Source organism: Podarcis filfolensis, assembly GCF_964270895.1.
Source record: "Podarcis filfolensis genome assembly, chromosome: 18".
In the NCBI taxonomy this organism is placed as follows: Eukaryota; Metazoa; Chordata; class Lepidosauria; order Squamata; family Lacertidae; genus Podarcis; species Podarcis filfolensis.
This window is the reverse complement of record NC_139622.1, coordinates 10,175,709-10,194,261: the sequence shown is the minus strand read 5'-3', so window position 1 is coordinate 10,194,261 and position 18,553 is coordinate 10,175,709. Positions and strand designations below refer to the sequence as shown.

Genomic DNA, 18,553 nt, shown 5'->3' with positions numbered 1-18,553 from the left:
AAAACTACACCTCCCAGAATCCTTTATTCCTTTCTTTTCCCCTCCTCCCCACACATGCTCAATCCACAGGGAGAGAAAAGACCCAGCAGGAAGAAAAAGAAGTTCAGAGAAAGGATTTTCCAGTTGCAAGGGGTAGAAAAACCAAACAACAGCAACAAACAATGCCCTGACCCGGAATGAGCGGGCCGGATCCTGCTTGCAAAAAGCACCAAAACCTGCAAGTTTGCAAAGCTGCTCTACTCCCGGTCGCTCCTCCTCTGCAGCAACAACAAAAAAGTTTTCCAGAAAGTGAGTTTTTTCCCCTTAAAAAGTTTGCATCCGCTTCGTTTTGCTTGTAAACCGCCTGAAATGCAACCAAAACAGTGTGAAATAATCTGGCAAGTTTATAGATTTGTTACACATCAAGCCAGGCAAAAACTAATTAAATCTGAATTTAAAAAATGTGGGTGGTTTGATGGCAACGACTGGCAACTTTCCTATATCTGAGTTCTGTGTTTTTGTTTAATTTTTGGGTGGGTTTAGCTGTGTCCGTTTCAGTCCTTTGGTTTGTAAATACTTTAAATAACAATAACCCTGTCTACTCCTGAGTAAACAAGCCACACATAACCCAGAATTCAATGCTTGCTTTTTTTTTTAAAGGCTTGCAAAGCATTGCAACTCAGGTCTGACTTCAATCACCTGGGAGTAAACCCTCCGCCCTTGAATTCAGTAAGGCTTACTTCTGTTTTTTTTTTAAAGAAATATTTATTAAGATTTTACAAAGACAAATATACAAAAACACATAATAACAAAAATAAAAAATAAAAAAATAAGTAAAACGTACAGAAAAAACAAGAAAAATTAAAAACAATTATTTTTCATAACATAAAACTCATTTGCTTGTTTCTTTGACTTCCTCACACACACCCCTTCTTGTATTCCCGTTTAAATAATCAAATCAGCAAATCCTTACCCTCTTTCATTTATCTTATCTCTATAACTTGACATTTTATAACTCAGTATTTTCATCCATTATCAATTCGTTTTTGCATATTCTTATTAACTTTGTTGCCAATACCACTTATTTCCAATCCAACACCATTTTAGTTATTATTATTTTTTTACCTAATTATACCCTTCTTCCATCTTCTTAAAGCATTACAGCTGGAAACCACTTAATTTCTATCCAACATCATTCTGACATTCATTAATTTTGCAGTATTTCTGTAAATAGTCTTTAAATTTCTTCCAATCAGTACGGCTTGCTTCTGAGTAGACGGGGTTAGACCCACCTTAAGGCTGCAATTGGAGGCACATATTGGATGTGGGAATCATTGGGAGTAAACATGCGTGGGTTTGCCTTGTGAAAAAGCACGCCCGGAATTTGGAATTCTGCTTGCAAAACCATTGATAGCTGCAAATATCTCTTTAATTTCTCAAATGCCTGGGGAACATTTATTGTTGTTTTTTTGAAAAAAATAAAATAGACGAGTCCTGTTCTCCGAAAGAAAATCTGCAGACTGCAACCAAAATAATAATAATAATAATAATTTTTATGTATACCCCGCCCTCCCCAGCCAAGGCCGGGCTCAGGGCAGCTAACAAGTTGAATGAATACAATTTAAAAACAAGATAACATACAACATTAAAATATTGAAATATTAAAATGCAGCCAAATTGTGCCATTTCCTTCCTTTTCTCATCCCTGAAACCATTACCTGTCCGTTATCTGTTGTCCTTGCTCTTTTAGCCGCCCTTCCCAAATTTAATTGAATTTAATTGATTCGACCACTGTTAGCAAAACTTCTAAGTGCTTTTACGGGAAGGGTTGGAACGACCTGCGAAGGATGAGTTCAAAAACCATTGGAAACGTTTTTCTAAAAAAATAAAAGAAGGCAAAAAAATTAAAATCTGCAGTAAAGTAAAAAGTAAAAACATGTCTGGGCAGTTTTGCCTGAACCTGAAACATTTCGAGCCGATTATCTTAGCATATATCGGTGCCTGAAGCACGTTGCAGTTGTCCAAAATTGCAATGAAGTTCAGTAAATTATAATATTTTTGGCTACTGTGAGAAAAAAAATACTGGGCTAGATTGGTTTACTGCATTTATACCAAACCTTTTCTTCTTAAAACAGTGTGTCTTAAAACAGTGTGTCTTCCCTGATCCTGGGCCCATTTAAATCAGCCCCCCCCCCCCAGCAGTGCTAGAATCTCAGATACAGTGGTCCCTTGGTTCTCAAACTTAATCTGTTCCGGAAATTCCGTTCCGAAACCAAAGCGTTCCAAAACCAAGGCACGCTTTCCCATAGAAAGCAATGCAGAATGGATGAATGCGCTCCGGACTTTTAAAAACAACTCCTAAAACAGCAATTGAACATGAATTTTACTATCTAGCGAGACCATTGACCCATAAAATGAAAGCAATGAACAATGTACTGCAGTCACACAATCAATCAGTAGCTGAATTGGGTTCCGCACAGTCACACACACAAAAAGAGCCGCAAAAACGCAAAATAAATAGCAAAAACAGAGAGATCTCAGTGTAGCACTCAAAACGGAAGCGTAACACTCAAAACAGAGCATGTTCGGCTTCCGAAAAAGGTTTGCAAACCGGAGCACTTCCTTCCGGGATTGCAGCGTTTGGGTTCCAAGTTGTTTGGGAACCAAGGTGTTTGAGAACCAAAGGACCACCGTATAACAAAAATACAAAACCGTGTGAGCGTCCTCAAGTCTGTTCCACTCGTCCATTTCCACATTCCAATCTGCAACATCTGTATTTATTTTTTTAAAAAATGCTGTTCTACATTTAGGATAAACCCTAGAAATTAGTAAATGCTAGGGTTTGGGTTATTTGTGATGCGGGAAGAGAATGCAGGCTGCAAATTAATTCCTAGGGTCAGTGAAGAGGAAACGTAACCATTTTTGTACATTTTTGCTAATTTTACCGGGGTAACCTGCGGGATTTCTAGCACAGACCCCCAAGGAACTTCACAGCGAGGTGGGTGGTGGGATTTGAATTCGGGTCTCCCTGGAGCCCGGTCTTGTATGCTCGCTTTCGTTTTCAAGTGTAGGGCTGTTCCTTCCGCCATCATGACCGACAGTGAGATGGACTTCAAGTCGGAGGCGAATTCGGTGACTGACCCCCCAGAGACCCTCTCCATGGACTTAGAGGAGCGCATGGCGACAGACCCCGATACCCCCGGAAAACCCGGAACAGATGCTTCTTCCGTCTGGGAACAGCCCGGTCCGTCTCCCGGCCGTCTGCAAGCCCCCATTTCAAAAGCAGACTCCGGGATCTCCGAATCGGCGGTGCCCGAGACCCAGAGCGGCTCAGATATTGCTGAACGATCCAATTGGCTTTTGAATCCGCCGGATTCCAGCCCCCGAGCTTGCAAGCAAGCGGTCAGCCAAGGCTGCAGGTAAAACCCGTTTTTAAACTTCATACAAGTCCCCGCCGCAAAGCAGGAATCGGGATGGCCTTTCCCGTTCCACTGAAATGCTGCGCTGTCTTTGGGGAGGTTGATCCTGGCGCGAAACACGGCCCCCCGGGATGGTTGAAGTGGGGCAGACCGCCACGGCACAGGACTCCCGGGCCCCCAAATGCTGCCAGAGGAGGTTCAGGGTTCTCGTATCGTCCCATACGAGTCTGCCTGGGTTTTGAGGTCTTTGGAGAGGCCCCTCTCTCGGTTCCGCTTGGTGAGGACGAAGAACAGGGCCTTCTCGGTGTTGGCTCCTTCGAGGCAACTTTGGAACTCCCTGCCTAGGGAAACCAGGCAAGCTCCCTTCTCGTTGTCCTTCCGGTGGCAGCTGAAAACCTTCCTGTTGCACCAACAGGCTCTTGGGAGCTGGTGTGTGATATTCTGATTAAGGGTGGTATAAGGATTTAAAGGGATTTAAAGGTCTAAACCACAGAGCCTAGGACTTGCCGATCAGAAGGTTGGCGGTTCGAATCCCCGCAATGACGGGGTGAGCTCCCGTTGCTCGGTCCCTGCTCCTGCCAACCTAGCAGTTCGAAAGCACGTCAAAGTGCAAGTAGATAAATAGGTACCACTCCGGCGGGAAGGTAAACGGCGTTTCCGTGCGCTGCTCTTGTTCGCCAGGAGCGGCTTAGTCCTGCTGGCCACATGACCCGGAAGCTGTACGCCGGCTCCCTCGGCCAGTAAAGCGAGATGAGCGCCGCAACCCCAGAGTCGGCCATGACTGGACCGAATGGTCAGGGGTCCCTTTACCATTACAAATGATATTCCAAGACGTATCTGGGATCTGTCCGTCAGAAACAAAATCGGTAAATATGCCCGGGGCAACCTATGTCAGGATTAGGGCCGGATTTAGGTTGGATGAGGCCCTAAGCTACCGAAGGTAATGGGGCCCTTTATATGTCCAGCTGTCCTTTGTCAACAACAAATTGTTGCTGTTTTTTGTGTGTTGAATATATGCTATATGGTAATTTATGGACCTCATAGGTATCTCAAGCCATTTGCACATGTGGCCGTGCGACCAGTCCATGCAGAATGTTGGCACCCTATATATAGAAAGGAGCAAAGCAGTGATATTTTAGGGAGCAGGCAGGGCCCATGGTTTACATCCTAGGAGCCTACACAACACAAAACACTGTTGCTGTAGGTAGATTTTATTTTATTTGTTTTTTTATCTTCTATTTTGGAAACATACATCCAGTTTTTCCCCTTTAACTTTTTGGGGGGCCCCAAGAGTGTGGGGCCCTAAGCTATAGCTTGTTTAGCTTATACGTAAATCCGGCACTGGTCAGAACTGTTGATTTTTTTGGCAGATAGCTAAAAATCTTCAGTGCTTTCGGAGATTTTGCAAAACACAGCTCAACAACTTTGTAAAAAAAAACAAGCAACCTTTGTGCCTGTATTTTCACTTTTTGAAATATGGAAACACTTAATAATAGGAACAGCAGCAACAACAAATGGCTTTTTTAAAGGAAACAGCTAGTGCTGTGATGCTTTAATTGTAATTATTGATTTTAACATATAAATTATAAAACGTACCACAAAACTTATCACTTATACAATCTTTTTTAGACTTCCGTCAGCACCTCGGATGATCCACCGTTTTAACCACTTCTTATGCATTTCTTAACTTTATATTGCCTTTACATCTCTTAACAGATCATCCTCCCCCTTCTCCATTTTTGCAATACTTCCAGTAATACTCCTCACAAAACTTCTTGCAAACCTACAAACGTCGTCTGATCTTCACAAATATCTTTTCAAGTAGTCCGTAAATTTACTCCAGTCTTCCGTGAATTTCTGGTCCCGCCGGTTTCAAATCCTCCCTGTTAGTTTATCAAGTTCTGCATAGTCCATTAGCTTCATCCTCCATTCTTCAATTGTCGGCAATTCTTCTTGCTTCCATTTTTGGGCCAGTAATATTCTTGCTGCTGTTATTGCATATAAAAAGAGCTTACATTCCTTTCTGTTTATATCACTCCCCACAATGCCCAGACACCCCTGACTTCTCAGAGGGCTGAACCTTGCTTTTCCTCCAGCAGGGTCTTGATGGAGGCGTCTCCCGAACCCGTGTCCGGGGACGCCGGCTGGACGCCGGGCCCCCGGGAAGCCTTGCAGGAAAGCGACCTGCAGCCCGCAGATCCGGCTGAGCTTCTCGTAGAAATGGAAGATGCGGACGTCGTCCGGGAGGAAGAGGAGGACGCCCCGGATTCCGATCACCTTCATCTCCACGGCCTCCTGACCCGCCTGCAGCGACTCAGCCCGAATTTCGAAGACCGATCGCCCACGTCCGAAGACGGTCTTCTGCCCGCCTCCGACGGCGAAGAAGGCCATGTTTCCGAAGGCGACGGAGACCCTCTTCTAGCGCCCGAAGAGTGCCAGGGGGCCCCTTGCCCGCTCCACATCGCCACGGGGCACGGCTTGGGGGGTCCGGCGTGCCCGCGGAGGGGGCGAGGATTGCTGTCGGCGGAGGTGGAGAGCGAGGATCTTCTCAGTCTCCTGCGCTACGAACGGGGGTCTGCTTCTGACGTGGGTGCCGAGACGCCCTTAGCTCGCTCGGACGCGGTGACCGGGAGCAGCCACCCCAGGGGAATGGCGCCGGGGGAATTGGCCTCGGACAGGGCTCAGGGGGAAGGCCCCCGCCGATGGAAGGAGCCACCTCTCTCCTCCGCTGATTCCGTTTTGGGGGGACCTTCGCTGGAGCCGGGCTGGAGGCGGCCGGCGCCGGGGTCTGCGCGCGAGGAAGAGGCGTCCTGCTCTTCAGACGTGGTGGTAAGGATCTCGCGAGGGGGCACACCTTGTCACAGGTTGAAGCACCAATGCCAGTCACCGTAATAATAATAATTTTTATTGTTTATACCCTGCCCATCTGGCAGGGTTTCCCCATCCACTCTGGGCAGCTCCGAGCAGAAAATTAAAAACACGATAAAACGTCAGACATTAAAAACCTCCCTAAACAGGGCTGCCTTCGGATGTCTTCTAAAAGTCAAGCGGTTGTTTATTTCCTTGACATCTGGTGGGAGGGCGTTCCACAGGGAGGGCGCCACCACCGAGAAGGCCCTCTGCCTGGCTCCCTGCAACCTCACTTCTCGCAGGGAGGGAACCTCCAGAAGGCCCTCAGGAGATGGACCCTGGTGTCTGGGCTGGACGATGGGGGTGGAGACGCTCCTTCAGGGATATTGGGACATTTAGGGCTTTCAGGGTCAGCCCCAATACTTTGAATTGTGCTCGGAAACTTACTGGGAGCCAATGGAGGTCTTTCAAGACCGGTGTTATGTGGTCTCAGCGGCTGCTCCCAGTCCCCAGTCTGACTGCCGCATTCTGGATTAGTTGTAGTTTCTGGGTCACCTTCAAAGGTAGCCCCGCATAGAGCGCATGGCAGTAGTCCAAGAGGGAGATAACCAGAGCATGCACCACTCTGGCCAGACAGTCTGCGGCTAGGTAGGGTCTCATCCTGCGTACCAGATGGAGCTGCCCTGGACACAGAATTGACCTGCGCCTCCATGGACAGCTGGGAGTCCAAAATTACTCCCAGGCTGCGCACCTGGTCCTTCGGGGGCACAGTGACCCCATTCAGGACCAGGGAGTCCCCCACACCTGCCCGCCTCCTGTCCCTCAAGAACAGTCCTTCTGTCTTGTCAGGATTCAACCTCAATCTGTTAGCCGCCATCCAGTGGTGTAGACCGAGTAAGGGCCTTTAGAAGAATAAGGGGGCTTTGTTTAAATTTGACTTTGCTTTTTATATGCACGCCGCCTTTCTGCGTCGCAATGCACGAGGCGGTTTGCAAGCCGACTAAGCAACGTTCGAAGGAGGATTTAACTGACTGCAACGCTCTTGTTTCCCTCTTTGAACAGGATAAAGCGGATTTGTCGTCCTTGCCGACTTACAAGGAAGGTGAGTGAAGGAGATTTTTTGTCCCACTCGCAGGAGGAGGCTTCTGTGTTGAGTGTCGGGTTATTTCAACATGTGGGGCTGTGTCTGGGGCATGCTGGAACCCTATCAATCTTGTTGTAAATAAAAATTTGCCCTTTTCCCTTATGGCGTATCCAAGAGCCGATATAGAGTCCTTACATAGGTAGGTTCCCTATTGGTAGGAGAAGATAACAGAGGCCAACCAGAGAATATTGAGAAGCAAAGCAGCTAGTAAGCCTGATCTTTATGGATCTGTTGCAACAGGGGGCTCCCCTCGCCCGCAGGAGAGAGGAGGGACCCAGAAAAATGGCGTGCAAGGCCTTATATGGACTTTTGAAATTGCCACCCTGTAGATCAAGACCACCCCCAGAAACATCATACATACATCACAGAAGGGGTGTAACCGAAGACCACCCCTCAGATACATCACACCTACATCACAGAAAAGGCGGTCTAAGACAGAAAATTGGAATGTTGTTTTTCTCCTGTCCTTGTTTATCTCCAGTCTGGCAGGTTACTTGATTGGATTTCCTGGGGAGCCTGGCCATTCTTTTGTAGTGATAAATACTTAGTTCCTGGGCCAGGTCACAGGCTCACACCCTATTCAAACACAGACATACCCTTAAGACAGGATTTGTGAGGAAAGAGACAATGGGAGATTTCCCACTTTGACCTTGCAGAGAAGATATTGGCTCAGTTTAGCAATCAAAATGGCTTCAGGTCGGTCTTCCTGTGCTGATCTATGTACGTGCGGTCATGAACATTGCCATATATCTAAGACCTCAAAATTCCTATCACAATCTCGTGCAAAAAGGAGGGGAGTTGCTCTCGTTCCAGGTGAAGAACTTCCCCTGTATGGACTAGAAACTTGAGGGTTGAGGGAAAGGGTTTTTTTTTTGCTTTGTTCCATTCCACGTTCCGTTAAGAAACGGGCCCTTTCGTCGTTTAATCCAGTCCCAGGCCCCTGCGAGCCCGAAGATCTGCTGGACGGCGTGATCTTCGGGGCCAAGTACCTGGGCTCCACGCAGCTGGTCTCGGAGAGGAACCCCCCGACCCACGTCCGCATGGCCCAAGCTCAGAAAGCTGTGGACAGGATCAAGGTGAGATCCAAGGGGAGCGGGCAGCTGCTGCAACCTCTGTCGCCCAGAGATGTGTTGCTGTAGAGGCAGCTTTGGTCCAATCCAGCAAGGGATCCCTTAGCATTCCTAATTCCACCTAAGTGGAGCCTCCAGGTACAGGTGCAGTCTATCTCTCTCGGCGCCTGCTGGCAGGGGCAGAGTGGAAGAGGTTTGTGGACTTTCTGTTGGGTCACTCTGGCTGTTCACCTCTGGAAGCAGGATGCGGGGCTAAAGGGGTCTGTGGTCTGGTCCATGTTGCTCCCTCTGCCGGCCATCACTTGCCCCATGTTATTCCATTTGCCGGCCATCACTTGCCCCGTGTAGCTCCCTCTGCCGGCCATCACTTGCCCCACTTCGCTTAATCTCCCAGCCATCACTCAGCCATCACTTGCCCCATATTGCTCCCTCTGCCGGCCATCAATTGCCCGACTGTGCTTAATATCCCAGCCATCACTTGCCCCGTGTTGGTCCCTCTGCTAGCCCTCACTTGCCCCACTTTGCTTAATCTCCCAGCCATCACTTGCCTGACTGCGCTTAATTTCCCAGCCATCACTTTCCCCATTTTGCTTAATCTCCCAGCCATCACTTGCCCCCTGTTGCTCCCTCTGCCGGCCATCACTTGCCCCATGCTGCTCCATCTCCCAGCCATCACTTGCCCCATGTTGCTCCCTCTGCCGGCCATCACTTGTCCAACTGCACTTAATCTCCCAGCCATCACCTGCCCCGTGTTGCTCTCTCTGCTGGCCATCACTTGCCCCATGTTGCTCCCTCTGCCGGCCATCACTTGCCCAACTGCACTTAATCTCCCAGCCATCACCTGCCCCATGTTGCTCCCTCTGCTGGCCATCACTTGCCCAACTGCACTTAATCTCCCAGCCATCACCTGCCCCGTGTTGCTCCCTCTGCTGGCCATCACTTGCCCAACTGCACTTAATCTCCCAGCCATCACCTGCCCCATGTTGCTCCCTCTGCCGGCCATCACTTGCCCCATGCTGCTCCCTCTCCCAGCCATCACCTGCCCCATGTTGCTCCCTCTGCTGGCCATCACTTGCCCAACTGCACTTAATCTCCCAGCCATCACTTGTCCCATGTTGCTCCCTCTGCCAGCCATCACTTGCCCCACTTCGCTTAATCTCCCAGCCCTCACTTGCCCCATGTTGCACCCTCTGCCAGCCATCACTTGCCTGACTGCGCTTAATTTCCCAGCCATCACTTGCCCCACTTCGCTTAATCTCCAGCCATCACTTGCCCCCTGTTGCTCCCTCTTCCGGCCATCACTTGCCCCACGTCTCTCCTTTCCCGACCACCCCGTCTCTCTATTTCCTGGTCATCGCTTGCCTCAAGACGTCTGCCATTGCATTACAGGCCCCCGAAGGAGAATCGCAGCCCATGACGGAGGTGGATCTCTTCATCTCCACGCAGAGGATCAAGGTCCTTACGGCCGACTCCCAGGTGCGTCCCTTGTGGGCTTCCGGGTAGCCTAGCGGCAGAGGCGGAAGCGGGGCTCGAGTTCGAGGATTCGCCAGGAATTTCCGAGTGCCAAAAACACTTGGTCAAAGCGTGGCTCCTATTCCTTGTGACCCCTCTTCCTTCCCCTCTTTCCGCTCCCAGGAGGCGATGATGGACCATCTCCTGCAAACTATCTCCTACATCGCTGACATCGGGAACATCGTGGTTCTCATGGCTCGCCGGAAACTGCCTCGCCGGGCCGACGCCTCTGCCGAAAAGCAACTCTACAAGATGATCTGCCACGTCTTCCACTCGGCGGATGTGAGCCTGGGGAAATCGGGGGCCGGGGGAGAACCTCGGGGGCCGTATATGTGTGTGATGTCCCATGTAGAAATGGAAAGGAGAATAATAATAATAATAATTTTTTATTTATACCCCACCCATCTGGCTGAGCTTCCCCAGCCACTCTGGCCGCTCCCAATCAAGTGTTAAAAACAATACAGCGTTAAATATTAAAAACTTCCCTAAACAGGGCTGCCTTGCTTATTTCCTTGACATCTGGTGGGAGGGCGTTCCACAGGGCGGGCGCCACCACCGAGAAGGCCCTCTGCCTGGTTTCCTGTAACTTCACTTCTCGCAGGGAGGGAACCGCCAGAAGGCCCTCGGAGCTGGACCTCAGTGTCCAGGCTGGACGATGGGGGTGGAGATGCTCCTTCAGGTCTACTGGGCCGTTTAGGGCTTTCAAGGTCAGCCCCAACACTTTGAATTGTGCTCGGAAATGTCCTGGGAGCCAATGTAGGTCTTTCAGGACTGGTGTTATGTGGTCTCGGCGGCCGCTCCCAGTCCCCAGTCTGGCGGCCGCATTCTGGATTAGTTGTAGTTTCTGGGTCACCTTCAAAGGTAGCCCCACGTAGAGCGCATTGCAGTAGTCCAAGCGGGAGATAACCAGAGCATGCACCACTCTGGCCAGACAGTCTGCGGGCAGGGAGGGTCTCATCCTGCGTACCAGATGGAGCTGCCCTGGACACAGAATTGACCTGCACCTCCATGGACAGCTGTGAGTCCAGAATGACTCCCAGGCTGCACACCTGGTCCTTCAGGGGCACAGTCACCCCATTCAGGACCAGGGAGTCCTCCACACCCGCCCACCCCGTCCCCCAAAAACAGTACTTCTGTCTTGTCAGGATTCAACCTCAATCTGTTAGCCGCCATCCATCCTCCAACCGCCTCCAGACACTCACACAGGACCTTCACCGCCTTCGCTGGTTCTGATTTGAAAGAGAGGTAGAGCTGGGAGAGGTAGAATGCAGAGAGCTGCGTTTTGAAACCAAGTTTCTAGTCCTTATGACAAGTTATAAATAGTAAGTGGAATATAGCAACGGTTTGGATTTGATTGACATCAAATCAATTTAAATCACTAGTTGGTAAGACTTGATTCAAATCATTTTTCCCCCCAGACAGACTCGTTCTTCCTGGTGTCATCTTAATATTGACAACCAGAGGAAGGTTTCGTTTTTTGGAATAATGAATTGCGAGAGCAGTTTTTACAGCAATATCAAAAATGACTGATTTGGTTTTACTATTAGAAATACATAGATAGTTACGAAATGATTGTGAGGTTTAGTAAGTTAACTGTTCATATTTGGGCAACTTTTCTGCTATACTTTATTGGAAGGGGGGAAATAATCATTTCCTTAATGACAATTTAAACAATTGATTTAACTAAAACAATGACATTATAGCGTATGTATCCATGTTTGTTAACTGATGTGGTTATACAATTTTATTTTATTAGAAAACAGACTGAGTTTTAGCACACGTGAAAAACTTGAAGCTAATCTTTATTTCCTGATGAATAGCCTTTGGACTATAATGTAACTGGAACAGAAAATCTTTAGAAAGATTTCCCCCAAAAAAGCATTTTATTTTAAAAATGCGGTTTAAATTAAAAAATCCCATTTACATTTAAAAAGCAGATTTTTTTAATTTAAATTGTATTTTTTTATTTAATTTTTTTTAAAAAAATTAAAATTAAAAAATCTCATTTTTAAAAAAAAACGTTGATTTTTATCGGCTCTGTTTAACGATAATAGTTGCAGTCACAACCATGCTGCTGATGTTGTTATTGTTGACGGCTCAGTCAGTAGATCATGCGGCTTTTAACCCCGCGGTCCTGGGTTCGAGTTCCGCGCCGGAAACCCGCCTTCTCCTTCCGCAGGCTCCCTTGATAGCCCAAGCAATCGGCCAAGCTTTCAGCGTCGCGTACCAGCAGTTCCTGAGGGCCAGCGGCATCGACCCAGACCAGCTCCACCCCCGGCGGTGCGGCGATGACGAGGGCGACGAAAGCTTTGTCCCGGGGGAAGAGCTGTACAATGGCGATTTGGCGCACTTCTCCAAGCAAGAGAACTGTAAGGAAGTAAGGACGGATCTTTCCCCTCCTCTCCCCAGAGGTGGGTGGGCAGAGACCTCACCTGCATTGTAGGGGTTGGTCAAGATAAACAATAATAATAATAATTTATTTTTAGTACCCCGCCCATCTGGCTGGGTTTCCCCAGCCACTCTGGGCGGCTTCCATAAAGACCAAAAATACACTAAGATGTCACACATTAAAAACTTCCCTGAACAGGGCTGCCTTAAGATGTCTTCTGAATGTCAGGTAGTTGTTTATCTCTTTGACTTCTGCTGGAAGGGCGTTCCACAGGGCGGGCGCCACTACCGAGAAGGCCCTCTGCCTGGTTCCCTGTAGCTTTGCTTCTCGCAATGAGGGAACCGCCAGAAGGCCCTCGGAGCTGGACCTCAGTGTCCGGGCAGAACGATGGAGGTGGAGACGCTCCTTCAGGGATACTGGACCGAGGCCGTTTAGGGCTTTCAAGGTCAACACCAACACTTTGAATTGTGCTCGGAAATGTCCTGGGAGCCAGTGTAGGTCTTTCAGACCAGTGTTATGTGGTCTCGGCGGCCGCCCCCAAGTCCCCATTCCAGCTGCCATATTTTGGATTAGTTGCAGTTTCCGGGTCACCTTCAAAGGCAGCCCCACGTAGAGTGCATGGCAGTAGTCCAAGCGGGAGATAACTAGAGCATGCACCACTCTGGCCAGACAGTCTGCGGGCAGGGAGGGTCTCATCCTGCGTACCAGATGGAGCTGCCCTGGACACAGAATTGACCTGCGCCTCCATGGACAGCTGTGAGTCCAGAATGACTCCCAGGCTGCGCACCTGGTCCTTCAGGGGCACAGTGACCCCATTCAGGACCAGGAAGTCCTCCACACCTGCCCACCCCTGTCCCCCAAAAAGCCACCTTAGTTACTCACCCCATCACGGGGATTTGAACTGCCGACCTTCTGATCGGCAAGTCCTAGGCTCTGTGGTTTAACCCACAGCGAAGATCATTTAGGCGCTGACAAATTGGACTGCTTGCTTGACTAAAACCCAAAGTGAGTAGCTGTTGTGGGGATCAACCACAAGAGTGGAGTTTTGGATAGACACACTGAAAGATCACCAGTTCCTACAGACGTGGCGCCACACTGATTCCTGCCCTGTGTTTCCCTTTCAGGTCGTCATCCACAAGCAGAAAGGGGAGATCCTGGGGGTTGTGATTGTGGAGTCGGGGTGGGGCTCCATCTTGCCCACTGTGGTGGTGGCCAACCTCATGCACAAAGGTGCGGCGGAGCGGTCGGGGAAGCTGAGCATTGGGGACCGCATCATGTCAGCCAACGGGACCAGCCTGGTGGGGCTGCCCCTGGCTTCCTGCCAGGGCATCATACGGGTGAGCGACGGCAGAGGAGGAGGCTCTTTTTCCTTCCCAGGGCTGGTGGGATGCAGAGCAGCGGCGGTGGAACGATATCATACTTGTGGTCTAAACCACTGAGTCTCTTGGGCTTGCCGATCAGAAGGTCGGCGGTTCGAATCCCCGCGGCGGAGCGAGCTCCCGTTGCTCTGTCCCAGCTCCTGCCAACCTAGCAATCCGAAAGCACACCGGTGCAAGCAGATGATTAGATACCACTGCGGCAGGAAGGTAAATGGTGTTTCCATGCACTCTGGTTTCTGTCACAGTGTCCCGTTGCGCCAGAAGCGGTTTAGTCCTGCTGGCCACATGACCCGGAAAGCTGTTTGTGAACAAACGCCGGCTCCCTCAGCAGCTTCCCACACACACAAAATTAACAATACATCAAACGTTGATAGTAACAATCAGATCCTATATAAAAAGTCACAACAGCTTTAAAATAGACAACTTAGACTAGGGGTCAGACTTTGTGGGGGGCCAGATTATTTTTTTTGGGGGGGATGAATGAATTCCTATGCCCCACAAACAACCCAGAGATGCATTTGAAATAAAAGGACACATTCTACTCATGTCAAAACACGCTGATTCCCAGACCGTCTGCGGGCCGGATTGAGAAGGCGATTGGGCTAGATCCGGCCCCTGGGCCTTAGTTTGCCTACCCATGACTTAGGCCCAAGTAAAACAATGTGCAATAATGCATTGGAATCCAATAGTAAACACTAAAATATCATCAAGTGATAATTAAACGGTTTACACTTAACAATTACAATAAATAATTAGGCGGGGAGTAACTCAGAAACTGATTCACGGGGCCAGAGCCGCTGCGCTCATTAGCCCTGACTCTCCTGTGCAGATCCTGTTTCCTCTAATAACGAGTTAACACTTACTCAGTGTGATTTATTGCTGGCTTCCTCTATGAGGACTAGAATCTTACTTTCTTGCTAGTGGTCGGGCCACAGCTCAGGGCTAGAGCCTCTGCTTGGCAGGGCCTGGGTTCGATCTTCGCTGGTTGGAAGGCCCTAAGGTCACTGCGGGCACCTTAGCCTGCGGGGATCGCGAGCACCGAGCTTTCGTATGCCAGCTCCTCAAATTTCTGCCCTCTCCCTTCCCAGGATTTGAAAAGCCAGACTGTGGTGACCCTCAGCGTGGTCCACTGCCCGCCCGTCACCACCGCCATCGTGCGGAGACCTGATGCGAAATACCCGCTGGGGTTCTGCGTGGAGAACGGCATTGTGAGTAACTTAGGTGGCTCGAGCGAGCGAGCCAGGCTGTGTGGCGAAACGTTTTGCGGGGTATTTTTTAGAGGGTGGGGGGGATTGGAGTGAATTTAAATAACAAAGCAAATGGGGCTGTGTTAAGACCTTTGCAGGCCCATAACACTTGAAAGATTTGCATAAATATGCATATATCATATGTGCATATATCAAATATGCATAAATATATGCATATATGCATATATATATGGGACACGGGTGGCGCTGTGGGTTAAACCACAGAGCCTAGGACTTGCCGATCAGAAGGTCGGCGGTTCGAATCCCCGCAATGACGGGGTGAGCTCCCGTCGCTCGGTCCAAGCTCCTGCCCACCTAGCAGTTCGAAAGCACGTCAAAGTGCAAGTAGATAAATAGGTACCGCTCCGGCGGGAAGGTAAACGGCGTTTCCGTGCGCTGCTCTGTTTCGCCAGAAGTGGCTTAGTCCTGCTGGCCACATGACCCGGAAGCTGTACGCCGGCTCCCTCGGCCAATAAAGCGAGATGAGCGCCGCAACCCCAGAGTCGGCCACGACTGGACTTAACGGTCAGGGGTCCCTTTACCTTTACCCAACTCTTAAACAGGGTCTCTCTGCCTTCTTCCTGCTCCAGATCTGCAGCCTCATGCGAGGGGGGATCGCCGAGAGGGGCGGGATCCGCGTGGGACACCGGATCATCGAGATCAACGGGCAGAGCGTGGTGGCCATGCCACACGAGAAGATCATCCAGATCTTGACACAGGCGGTCAGCGAGGTGGGCATCAAAGCATCCCTCCTCAGCAAAGGATTATTTATTGAGATGCTGAATTTGCTAGTACAGGAACGCCCCCAAATTGCATGCATTTGGCTTCACGGGCAAAGCAAAAAAAATTAAAAGGGGCAGCCTTCCGAGAGGGGTGAGAAACTTTGACAATCTGCAGGGGTGTGGGTTTTTTTGTGGAAATAATAGTAGTAGTAGTATTAATGATGATGATGATGATGATGATGATGATGTTGGTGTTTAGTCATTTAGTCATGTCCGCCTCTTGGTGACCCCCTGGACCAGAGCACGCCAGGCCCTCCTGTCTTCCACTGCCTCCCGCAGTTGGGTCAAACTCATGCTGGTAGCTTTGAGAACACTGTCCCACCATCTCGTCCTCCGTCGTCCCCTTCTCCTTGTGCCCTCCATCTTTCCCAACATCAGGGTCTTTTCCAGGGAGTCTTCTCTTCTCACGAGGTGGCCAAAGTCTTGGAGCCTCAGCTTCAGGATCTGTCCTTCCAGTGAGCACTCAGGGCTGATTTCCTTCCGAATGGAGAGGTTTGATCTTCTTGCAGTCCATGGGACTCTCAAGAGTCTCCTCCAGCACCACAATTCAAAAGCATCCATTCTTTGGCGATCAGCCTTCTTGATGGTCCAGCTCTCACTTCCATACATCACTACTGGGAAAACCAGAGCTTTAACTATACGGACCTTTGTTGGCAAGGTGATGTCTCTGCTTTTTAAGATGCTGTCTAGGTTTGTCATTGCTTTTCTCCCAAGAAGAAGGCGTCTTTTAATTTCATGGCTGCTGTCACCATCTGCAGTGAGTTTGACCAAACTGCGGGAGGCAGTGGAAGACAGGAGTGCCTGGCGTGTTCTAGTCCAGGGGAGTCACAAAGAGTCGGACATGACTAAACAACAACAACAACATTAGCAAAGTCAACTTTTTATGTTGGGTGGCACTGGGGAACAAAATTTTTGTTGCATTGACACCTGCAGTCGTTCTAACCTAATTTCGACGTGCTGATTTCACATCTGAAGTTGGTTTTGTTCTGTAAGCTCTAGTTGGTTTTTTGTTTTGTTTTTTTGCAATTCATGTTTTTCACTTTTCACCGTAATCTTTGTTTTTCACAGTGCAAGAATTCAACATTTTATTAAACACAGCCAAAATAGTACAATATGAGTACAGTGGTACCTCGGGTTAAGTACTTAATTCGTTCCGGAGGTCCGTTCTTAACCTGAAACTGTTCTTAACCTGAAGCACCACTTTAGCTAATGGGGCCTCCTGCTGCTGCCGTACCACCAGAGCCCGATTTCTGTTCTTATCCTGAAGCAAAGTTCTTAACCTGAAGCACTATTTCTGGGTTAGCGGAGTCTGTAACCTGAAGCGTACGTAACCTGAAGTATCACTGTATCAAATTACATTTGAAAGCAGCATTGAAAGAACGTATAAGAACAGCTGAAAAATCTCACGCAACAGAAAATGGCAAAAAAAGTGTTCCCCAGTGATATCGCTTTAATGCAAACACCCTTTCCGTCCTTGTGTCTTTTTTATTCCAGGTCCACATCAAAACCATGCCGGCGTCAACTTACCGTCTCCTGACCGGACAGGAACAACCCGTTTTCCTATGAAGGGAGGTGTTTTCTTGGGGCGGCGGCAAATCTACACCTGCTTAACAAGTTGCATGCAACCCCTTCTCGCTTCGCAAACCAGACTCTCTGCACCAAAAAGGCGTCTTCTCTGAATTCAGACCTGTCTGCCTCTCAACGGACTTTTTCTCCACCCGGAATCACAGGAAAAAAAGGTTTTATTTTGCTTTAACTGGGAGCGTGTGTTCGTGTGCGGTTTATTTTGGGTGCTGGTAAATTGTCCATCTTCAAGCGTTGCCCTGCGGTTTCGGACATGTGGGTTTTTGTGTGTGTGTGGAATTGTTTTCTGGGTCGGGACATGGGAAGCCGCTAAGAAGCAGTGGGAGGAAGGCTGTACCCCACCACGCTGCTGGTGGATAAATAATTTTTTATATATTGAAATAATTGCTGCCCTTGTGTTAAAATTTGCATGTCCTGGGAATAAGGGGAAAGAGCATAGCTGAGAAGGGATTACGCAGGAACTGTTTTTTCCTTGAGGTGCTGGATTTCTTGATTGCGTGGAAACAATTTTTTCCCTTGAGGTGCTAGATTTCTCCTTGCAGGGAGGTTGGGTTATATATTATAAAGAAACAAAATTCTTTGCAGTGGGACAGTTTACACCCACCTCACTGTTCTACCGTCTTTCTAGAATAGAGCAGATATCTCCACCTCTCTCTCTCTCACACACACACACACACTCAGTCCTACCGTGTGTTAAAAACTTTGGCGACTGCTCTTTGCAACAAGAAACAGGTCTAAAACAAAACTTGTAGCAGGCGTCCATCCACAAACCTTTCAGTAAGCGGTGAGGAACGGGCTGCCTTGCCAATCGTCAATACAAAATGCTAAAAAATAAATAGGTCTGGACCGATTTATCACTTCACAAGGGTGTGAAAGAATGCAAAAAAAATAATAATCTGCATTTCCTGCAGTCGGAAATCCAGCCTCTCAGGGTAAAAGGTTAGGGCAGAGCCTAACCTGGCAGTTTGTAGTTTTATTTTTTTAGAAGAACCTTTAGGGTGAGCACATGGGAAATACCGTATTTTTTGCTCTATAAGACTCACTTTTCCCCTCCTAAAAGGTAAGGGGAAATGTGTGTGCGTCTTATGGAGCGAATGCAGGCTGCACAGCTATCCCAGAAGCCAGAACAGCAAGAGGGATTGCTGCTTTCGCTGCGCAGCGATCCCTCTTGCTGTTCTGGCTTCTGAGACTCAGAATA

General features: G+C 48.8%; 2 protein-coding genes across 4 annotated transcripts in view; both read left to right on the top strand.

Annotated features, from left to right (window-relative positions):
- The window catches only part of GAMT (guanidinoacetate N-methyltransferase), a 215,843-nt gene that overhangs the window by 944 nt on the left and 196,346 nt on the right, over positions 1–18,553 (top strand). Inside the window, exon 1 of one of the 3 annotated variants that reach the window (XM_083594899.1) lies at positions 4,585–4,598. The exons of 1 other annotated variant lie outside the window; for it this stretch is intronic. Coding sequence is in view for 1 of the 2 variants with exons in the window: in XM_083594897.1 (XP_083451023.1) it covers positions 8,079–8,112 (34 nt within the window). In the remaining variant the exon portion in view is untranslated. Of the gene's footprint in view, positions 1–4,584; positions 4,599–8,063; positions 8,113–18,553 lie in introns of those variants that run through there. One more of the 3 variants, XM_083594897.1, reaches the window with a different exon arrangement.
- On the top strand, positions 34–18,337 carry APBA3 (amyloid beta precursor protein binding family A member 3). Its single transcript, XM_083594467.1, is given in 13 exon segments — positions 34–236; positions 239–288; positions 3,051–3,398; positions 5,495–6,227; positions 7,311–7,350; positions 8,323–8,468; positions 9,852–9,938; positions 10,098–10,256; positions 12,076–12,351; positions 13,488–13,700; positions 14,831–14,950; positions 15,580–15,720; positions 17,266–18,337. Coding segments are annotated over 13 exon segments (2,445 nt in total). The 5' UTR covers positions 34–176; the 3' UTR covers positions 17,338–18,337.